This window comes from Callorhinus ursinus, unplaced genomic scaffold, assembly GCF_003265705.2.
Source record: "Callorhinus ursinus isolate GAN/ISIS: 27379988/994484 unplaced genomic scaffold, GSC_fseal_2.0 scaffold4, whole genome shotgun sequence".
In the NCBI taxonomy this organism is placed as follows: domain Eukaryota; kingdom Metazoa; phylum Chordata; class Mammalia; order Carnivora; family Otariidae; genus Callorhinus; species Callorhinus ursinus.
The window spans coordinates 67137813-67147710 of NW_027397066.1; the positions used below are offsets into that span (position 1 = coordinate 67137813).

Here is a 9898-nt window from a genome sequence, read left to right on the forward strand (position 1 = left end):
CTGTAAGGACATCAGTCAGAATGGATTAGGGCCCCCTCCATTCCACTACAACTAGCTCTTTTGTTTTGTTTTTTTTTTTAAGATTTTATGTATTTATTTGACAGAGAGAGATACAGCGAGAGAGGGAACACAAGCAGGGGGAGTGGGAGAGGGAGAAGCAGGCTCCCCATGGAGCAGGGAGCCCGATGCGGGGCTCGATCCCAGGACCCTGGGACCATGACCTGAGCCGAAGGCAGATGCTTAACTGACTGAGCCACCCAGGCACCCCTCACCACAACTAGTTGTTAACTAATTGTATCTGCAATGGCACTATTTCCAAATAAGCTCACACACTGAGGTATAGGGGTTACGACTTCAGTGTATGAATTGTGGGGGCAATACCCAGGAATTCAACCCATGATGGACACCAAATAAGATACAAACACAAGGTGTTCATTGGATTTTGCAATAAAAGGTCACTGGTGATGTTGGAGAGATGGATTTTATGACACAATGATAGGGACATCGTGAGGGTGGATCAAGGAAGGAGTGGGCAGTAAGGAAGGCCGCCGAGGGGAGGGGGGGCACACGTGCAGAACAGCGTTTGAGACGGGAAAGACCTGAGGATGTTTCCATGCTGTGAGGAAGGACCCAGTCAAAAGGGAGGTTAAAGACAACGGAGACAAGAGATGACTGACAGAGCAAAGTCCTCGGGGAGGCAGCAGGAGACAGAGGAGAGAGGCACTGGCCTGAGGAGAGCGAAAGGAAGAAAGCTAGACGTGGCCATGGGATGTGTGCAGGTTTGGTGGCTAGAAGAAAAGGAAGTTCTTGTCCAGTGACTTCATTTTCTTTGGGAAGAGAAACATGGTCATAGGCTCAGAGTGGTGAGGTGGAGGTAGGATCGGAGCTTTAAGGAAGTGGAAGATGAGAAAGGCAGGGAGATGAAGAGGTAAGGGGTGGCACTAGGGCCAAGTAAGTCTGGAGGCCAAGAATGTATAGTGCAACCCATGTGCCTGGGCCCTTCCTCTGCACCCCAAGAGCTCACAGCCCACTATTCAGGGCAGCCACTGAGACGGGAGGTAGAGGCAAATACATAAAAGTGGCTTATTAATACACACTACAATTCATAATTAGGTAATAGTTCTCATTCCCAGACTTTATGACCACCTTATAGATTCCAAAGATGGAAACTACAACTGGACTGAGCTAGGTTTGGGTTTAACAGGAAGAACAACAGGGCAGGAGTTTGGGGGATGTTATCACAAGAACGACTCGTGTGGTAAACCAAGAAGCCCAAGTGAGCTGTGGAAGAAGCAGAGACAGGAAAAGGCTGTTCAGTGGAGGGACCTAACAGATGGTTGTGGCGGATCCACAGAGTGGAAGTTTAAGGGAGTAAGGAGTGTAGTCCAAGAACGGGAGACTTTCACTTAAGATTTCAGATGTCAAAAGGTTCTTAGTGATGAAAAGAGTCAAGGTGTGTCCATGGCATTAGGTGGCTGGAATGGGGTGAAGCCGTGTGTGCTAGTAAGCTCGCTCCCTAAAAACAAGTACCCTGTTTTTTCACATTTGCCAGTGTCCATGGTGCAAACACCCACGGGGGCTGATTTCAAGATGGCGGTGTTGATGTCAGTGAATGCGGGGCTGGGAAGAGATGCACACAGTTCAAAAGATGGTACAAGCCAGTTCCAATTGAACACCGAGGGAAGAGGATTGTAAAGTGTGGATGTGAAGAAATTGAGAGACAGTTTATTCAAGAGGACCTGAAGTCATCTAGGATGATGGTGGGACATGGGAGTGGAGAGAAAACTGTGAGAGCAACACCAATTTTTATTTTTTTATTTTTTAAGATTTTATTTATTTGTCAGAGAGAGGGAGAGAGGGAGAGCACAAGCAGGGGGAGCGGCAGGCAGAGGGAGAAACAGGCTCCTGGCTGAGCAAGGAGCCCAATGCGAGACTAGATCCCAGGACCCACGGACCATGACCTGAGCCGAAGGCAGATGCTTAACCAACTGAGCCAGCCAGGCGCCCCTAACACCAATCTTTAATCAATAAGGAGAAGTAAGAGCAAAGCACAGTGCGGTGATGAGGAGCATAGGATGAGGGCCAGACATGGAGACAGTGAACCTTATACTGGAGTCATGACAGTCATCTCTAGCATGAGTTGGGTTCCTGCAAACTCAGTGTTTTAGACACTTTGCATACATTATTTCACTCAATCCCAAAACAACCCAGTGAGGTAGGTTATCATCCTCTTTTTACAGACAAGGAACCTGAACAAAAGGAGGCTATTGCCCAAGGTAACAAGCCAGCAGGGATTTGAACTACATTGACAGTGGGGGGCCATCACTTAGAGGCTGTGTTGGCGAATGGGAAAAGGGCTGCGGTATTGTAGAAAGTACAGCTTCTACTACAAAGGGCTCCCTCAGGGACGCAGCATGTCCACTTCTGCACTTGGGTCTTCAGAGAAGAGCCAAGTTTTAGGGAGCGCGGGCCATGCAAAGGGCTCCAGGGAGCACTGTGAAAGGTTTGGGAGGGAAGGGAACGAGGAGCACTTAATCAGGGAGACAGTGCTTCTCAGGGGTCAAAGTATGTGAGTCTGTGGCTTGTAATTGTTCTCAGTTCTCTGTTTCTCTGGCTGTGGTTATTCTCTCAGCAATAGGCACATAGAGGGCTTGAGGTTATTTCCAATATCGGTTTTCAAAAACGTGCACTTGACATTGATTAGAAGTGATTTTCCGAATGTGAAAAGCAATTTTGTCCATGACGATGCAGGGATCTGATTATGGAAAGTCATTATTAATAACTATTTATCGAATTGGTGAAAAGGAATGAACGTTGCTGAAAAAAAATAAGCAAACCCTTAAGAAAAGTAAGCATGGGTTACCGGGGTGGCTCAGTCGGTTAAACGTCTGCCTTCGGCTCAGGTCATGATCCGGGGATCCTGGGATCGAGCCCTGCATTGGGCTCCCTGCTCAGAAGGAAGCCTGCTTCTCCCTCTGCCTCTGCCGCTCCTCCTGCTTGTGTGCTCTCTCTCTCAAATAAATAAATAAAATCTTAAAAAAAGGAAAGACAAGAAAAGAGAAAAGAAAGCACAACTGCAGAATTACTGCTGTTGCTGCTTAGTACCAGCTTGTCTGCTCTGGAGTACTTAGGGTCTCCAGCACTGACTCTGCACTCTACTTTTTTTTACCCTGTATTAGAGAACCCTGCTGTGTGTGTGTGTCTTTTTTTGGGGGGGGTTGGTTTTTTTTTTTAAGATTTTATTTATTTATTTGAGAGAAAGCGCGCGTGCACACGAGCACGACGATAGGGGGGGGATGCGGGGGTGGGGAGAGGCAGAGGGAGAAGCAGACTCCCCGTTGAGCAGGGAGCCCGACGTGGGGCTCAATCCCAGGACTCTGGGATCATGACCTGAGCCCAAGGCAGCTGCTTAACCGACTGAGCCACCCAGGCGCCCCTTTGTGTATGTGTTATGTTTGAAGTGTGCACCTCACTGCAAAGAAGGTAACCACTAGCCACATGTGGCTAGGACTTGAAATGTGGCTAGACTGAATTGGGATGGGCTATGAGTATAAAATATACACCAGATTTTGAAGACCTGGTTTGAAAAAGAATGTAAAATATCTCATTAATATTTTTATATTGATTACATGTTGAAATGATAATACTTTGGATATTTTGTGTTAAATGAAATATATTATTAAAATCAACTTCACCTGTTTCTTTTACTTTTTTTTTTTTGAGAGAGAGAGAGAGAGAGAGAGAGAGAGCATGAGCAGGGGGTGGGGGCAAGAGGGAGAGGGAAAGAGAATCTTAAGCAGGATCCATGCCCAGTGTGGAGCCAGAGGCAGCTCCATGGCACAACCCTGAGATGATGACCTGAGCCCAAATCAAGAGTCGCATGCTTATGGGACGCCTGGGTGGCTCAGTCGTTAAGCGTCTGCCTTCGGCTCAGGTCGTGATCCCAGGGTCCTGGGGTTGAGCCCAGCATTGGACTCGCTGCTCCGCGGGAAGCCTGCTTCTCCCTCTCCCACTCCCCCTGCTTGTGTTCCCTCTCTTGCCGTGTCTCTCTCTGTCAAATAAATAAATAAAACCTTAAAAAAAAAAAAGAGTCGGGATGCTTAACTGATTGAGCCACCCAGGCACCCCCCTTTTACCATTTTTTAACATGGCTACTAGGAAATTTTAAATGGCATATGTAGCTGGCACATGAAGCTCACATTATATTCCTATTGAGCAGTGCTGATCTCGACCCCCTCCCCTATCTTTGAGGGTCAGTGCCTCTTCAGAGCTCTGCACGTAGTCAGGCACAGGAAATTTTTGATTGGGTTGTTGATTAGTTATCTCTGGGAAGAAGACAAACTGAAAAGATGCTCGTTTCCAATTCTAGAATGTTCTATCACTGGCATTTAAGTTCTGTGTACTCTACGTTCTCTAATTGCAAATGTGAAAAAAAGAAAAACCACATCTCTTTGCCATCATGGGAAACCAGAACCGTGCCACCTGATTAAATGTGCTCAGGCCTCTGTTGAAGCTCCGAGGTCTGGGCCCTGATTCTCTCACTGTCGGGTCAGTCCTTCTTTTCATTACATCAGTCTTCTCAATTTGTTTCTGGGCATTCTTTTTCCTCTATACCCTACCCTACTGCCTTTAGAAGATATAAACTGCCTTTAAGAAACAAAACAGATGAACATAGGGGAAGGGAAGGAAAAATAACATGAGATGAAAATAAGGAAGCACATCATAAGAGACACTGAACTCTAGGAAACAAACTGAGGGTTGCTGGAGGGGAGGTGCATGGAGGGATGGGGTAACTGGGTGATGGGCAGTAAGGAGGGCACATGGTGTAATGAGCACTGGGTGTTGTATGCAACTGATGAATCACTGAATCCTACCCCTGAAACTAATAATACACTGTATGTTAACTAAATTGAATTTAAATAAAGAATCTATATCTATATACTGCTTACTTTATTTTTGTGCATTCTTGTACCTGCAATTAGTATCTGGGCGCATACTCTGCTCCTTCATGAACAGCTGGTTGCCTAGGGGTCATTTACTGAGTCTCCCTAAACCTCACTCTTCATTTTTTAAAATTTTAAAAATTTTTTTTATTTTTGTTTTAAAGATTTTATTTATTTGTCAGAGAGAGAGAGAGAGAGAGAGCACAAGCAGGGGAGTGGCAGACAGAGGGAGAGGCAGGATCCCCAATGCGGGACTCGATCCCAGGACCCCAGGATCCCCAGATCATGACCTGAGCCGAAGGCAGACGCTTAACCGACTGAGCCACCCAGGCGTCCCTCTTCATTTTTTTTTTAAATGGAGATAATAATAGTCCTGCCCTCATAGTCTTGTAGTAAGGGCTAAATGGATCAAAACCTAGGAGATGCTAGGAAGAGGACCCAACATGCCAAAGGCTCAGATAGCACCAGCTATTTCTGTTTCCCTCTCCTTGTTCCTTCAGCTTTCATCTGCTCAGCTCTTGCCATCTTTGCCTGAGCATCTTCACTTTTGAGGAACTGGAAGAGAACAACACCCATCTCACAGGTATTAAGCTTAGTGTTGCCATCTGAGATGGGCAGATCCCTTGGGGCACTGTGCTAACCGTCCTTGGGAGGTGGACTCTCAGACCCTAAATCAGAAGCCAGGTCTTAGCAGACAGCGAGAGGAAGCTCCTGCCTATTCGAGCATCAGTCTTGTAGGTCACAGCCGGGAATAGCTACAAGTGCTTGCAGAAGCCCCTGGGGAGCAGGCGTTGAAGAGAGCCTTTGCCAAGGGAGTGGACTGGAGTGGTCAGGAGCCAGCCCAGGAGAGAAGCCCGTATGAAGAGGGATACACTGAGTTCTGTAAACCAAAGAAACACTTTTATCTATTGCACAAGCTCTTTTGGTTTCATTTTCCTCCCGCCTTTAACCAAAAGGTGGGGGCCAGCGGGGAAGAAAGAGATATGGGAGATGAAGAGACAGAGTATCACCCCTGTGAATTGCAGGCCCGAAGTTCTGTGTGTGGCAGCAGTCAACTGGTTAGCTCCACCACAGGGTGGTCAGGCCTGGATCCCCAAGGTCGTGCTGTAGGTTTTGTCTTTTGGATCTGTTTCTCTAGGAAGAATCCCCAGATGCCTTCCCTGGGGAAGGGCGGGGCACATGGTAGCCTCAGCGTCAGAAAAGGCCTGATGTGCTCACACTTCAGTAAGTGGTTCAGTTAGTGCCTCCGTTTTCAGCAGGGCACCTCACACCGTCTCTCCCCACCCCCCATGCCCCTACCCCACCTCCCAAGCTAGGCGCCGGGGTCTTCAGATACTGAGCCCATAGTTCAGAGTTTCTCCAGAGTCATCTTTCCGTCTCTCCCAACCACCCGCTGTGTGATATCGGCTCCCTAGCCCCAACAGGGAGGGCAAAAAGTGGGGCTTCCTCTGCACCGGGCAGTTCTTCCTCCCCTGCAGAAGGGAAAGATGGAGGCTAGCTATGATCAAAAGAGACACACGGGGAACTGGTGGACGGTTAGCAAATAGTCATCATTTTCCAGGAAAAAGCAGTGAGCTTAAATTTTGAACACCCTGTGTCAAACACTTGCTTCCTACTTATTTATTATCTCATGAAATCCTCATAACAATCCTACAAACCGTTTAGAAGTTCTATGCTACAGGTGAAGGAATGGAGGCTTGGAGTTGCCAAGCCTCCTAATAACAACCAAACCCCCCATCTTTGGCAGAGCTGGGAATCAAGCCAGGGTGGTCCGACTGCCAGTCTCTTCACCATTAGGCTACCTGCTTTTCTTTACAGAATAAATGACCAAAATTAGCAATGGCAGCTGACAGCGTGGGCACAGGCAGGAAAGCATGTAGGTGTCTGGGAATGAGGAGATTCCCAGCTGTTTGGACTGGCTGAGGTGTGGCCATCTCTGGAGGTTCTCATGACCTAGATAAGTGGCCTAGATGACCTAGGACTGTCCCTGCAGCTCCCTGTCCTGGGATCAGCCTGCACTCATGGGGCAACAGCCAGTGAACAAGCACCAGCTTGTCTCTCTCAGGCAAGAAAAAAAATTACGGCTGATTTTGCAGCCTTGTGTTGGAAAAATATCTTTTTATTCAGGCTCTGTAAGTCACTGCAGTGGTCTCCTAAGTCTCATTTATTTAATATTTAGATTAAAAAAATAGTCTAATGCTGGAAATCTCTACCTTGTGCTTAACTTTGCTGTTAACCTAAAACTGCTCTTTAAAAGTTTATTTTAAAATATATAAAATTATATTTTATACACACACACTTATTTTCCTTTGAGATCTTTTCTAACTTTTTTTTTTTTTAACTTTCTTAACAGAGTTTAAGAGAGGGAAGTCTGGTCCACGATCTTAACTGTCCTACACTGTGCTGCAAATTCAAGGGCTCATAGCCCTCCAGGCACACTTGCCTGGGTCCCCTCCTCCAGGCATGTTTCTGGGGTAGGTGGGAAATTTCTTTTCCAAATTTCCCCGTAATACCTGGCCTTTAGTTGGCGCTCAGGCCACACTTGCTGAATGAATGAAGGCGGGAAAGAGCGGTTTGGGGGCGGCTGCCTCGGGAGTGGGAGGGAGGAGAGGAGGGAGGGCAGGAAAGAGTCAGAGACCGAGAGACGGAGAGAGATAAAGGTCCCCCCCCCCGGGCGTGGATGTCAGGAAGGCAGGACACAGGGACAGGCCGGCCGGCGCTTACCCCAGGAAGGTGAGGAACCGCGGGTCGGTGGCCAGGTTGGCGTCGATGGTGAAGGACAGGAACGCGGGACTCACCAGGTGCACCGGCCGCTCGGTGGAGAAGCGCAGCTCCACGGCGTCCTCGGCCTGCGCGGGTCCCGCCCGGGCGCCTGGGGAGAAGGGACCGAGCGGCCCCAGGAGCAGCAGCAGCGGCAGCCCCGGCTTCCAGCGTAGCGGCATCGCGGGCTCACCTGGCCGGCCCACCCGCCAGCCGCCTCGCAGCGGGAGCCGAGACGTCGCTCACTTCCTCCCGCCCCGCCACAGCGCCCTTTTCTCTCTCGCTCCTCACCCCTCCCACTGCGCCCTGCATCCCTCCCACTCCTGCCCTGCATCCCTCCCACTGCTCCCTCTCTCGCCGCCCCGCCACCCCCGCTCGCTCCCACTTCCCTGCACTCCTTCCCCTCGGGGCCGGTCACGCCCACTTACGGAATCACCCACACCCCCTCGGAGGGTGCGGACCTGGCCAGGAGCCAAGTGCCCAGGAGCCCTGGAGAGGGAGCGCCCGCGGACCGGCCCTGGGCATCCCGACCCCGGAGCACAAGGTCCTTGCGCACTGTTCCCACTCCAGACCTCATCTGGGTGGTGCCGGGTCTTCTGACCCTCAACTAAAACCTCCAGCTGGGCGTTCATCGCTCCCCGCCTCATCTGGCTTATAAACACTGGCTTGTCTCTTGATTAACCGTGTGTCCTCTGACCAGAGAGATGTTTCCCAGACGTCCTACTTTTACCTGAGAAGTCGGACCTGGGCGTTGGCTCACCCACAGCTAGAAAGAGATCAACCTTCAGAAATTCCTACCAGCTTATCTTGAAAACAGCACTTGGCAGAGCCTTAAAGTATCAGGTACTCCAGCACCTGAAATTCAGGATGCAAAGCCTGAGTTTGGGGTGATGACTATCTCTCGAATTTGGAGTCTTTGCCAAATTTCCCCTCTGTAAATTTATCTTTAGCTGTTGGGCAAACTCCTTCAGTTTTCCCTTGATGCCCTACATTGATAGATAATCGTGAAAAGCACCATGCACTTAGGGCTCACTCTATATGCCTGATGCCCTAGGAGATGCTTTCCTTGTATTCTCTTGTATTTTCACCTCTCTGCCAAGTGTGTATTATGCTCAGTTTACACAAGAGGACTCAGGCTTTAAGACATTAACATGTCCAAGTGTCACAGTTGGGACGTGAAGACAGTTACACAACCCTGGGCAGATGGTAGCCTGTCTCAGCTGAAATATAACATCCTCAAAGAAGCTGTGCTTGGAACGCCAGGCAGCTGAAAGTCTCCATGACACACTCTCCCTGCATCCTGACCTGGCTAGAGCTTGGCACATCTGCTAGTATTGTGATTATTGCTCCCATGTTGGCCTCACCTGCTAAATTACAAACTCCGTGAATGCAGAGATGGGCTTTGTCTCGTCTAGTGCACTCATTAAAGTTCATGGCATCCTGCTTGGCACTTAGTGGCAATCCAATAAATATTTGTTGGCTAAACAAATGACACCAAGACCCTTAGGATTTTCTACTGAGATTGCACCACCTATAAAACAATACTTAAAAATGGACTGGGGGCACCTGGTTGGCTTAGTCCGTAGAGCATGTGACTCGATCTCAAGGTCATGAGTTCAAGTCTCACATTGGGTGTAAAGCTTACTTTAAAAAATAGGGAAATAAGATGAACTGTGAGAGACTATGGACTCTGAGAAACAAACTGAGGGTTCTAGAGGGGAGGGGGGTGGGAGGATGGGTTAGCCCGGTGATGGGTATTAAAGAGGGCACGTATTGAATGGAGCACTGGGTGTTATATGCAAACAATGAATGATGGGACACTACATCAAAAACTAATGATGTAATGTATGGTGATTAACATAACATAATTAAAAAAATAGGTAAATAAGAATGGATTGTTGGGGCGCCTGGGTGGCTCATTTGTTAAGCATCTGCCTTCGGCTCAGGTCATGATCCCAGGGTCCTGGGATCAAGCCCCACGTTGGGCTCCCTGCTCAGAGGGAAGCCTGCTTCTCCCTCTCCCACTCCCCCTGCTTGTGTTCCCTCTCTCGCTGTCTCTTTCTGTCAAAAAAAAAAAAAGGAAAAAAAAGAATGGATTGTTTTGAAATGTATATCTAATTTGCATAGATCTGTCTATTCTCAGGCAACTTAAAAGTTAACTAAATAGCTAGCTGAGGAAGGTGACAGTTTGGAGT

The 9898-nt window shown here is 48.5% G+C and overlaps 1 protein-coding gene across 3 annotated transcripts in view; it reads right to left on the reverse strand.

Moving 5' to 3' along the window:
• Positions 1-8005, reverse strand: part of HPSE (heparanase) — a 35532-nt gene extending 27527 nt beyond the window's left edge. For 2 of the 3 annotated variants that reach the window (XM_025887425.2, XM_025887426.2), the window contains exon 1: positions 7668-8005. In XM_025887425.2, the coding sequence (XP_025743210.1) occupies positions 7668-7885 (218 nt within the window). In that variant the 5' untranslated portion in view covers positions 7886-8005. The remainder of the gene's footprint in view (positions 1-7667) is intronic. The other variant, XM_025887424.2, reaches the window with a different exon arrangement.
• Between the last annotated feature and the right edge of the window lie 1893 nt (positions 8006-9898).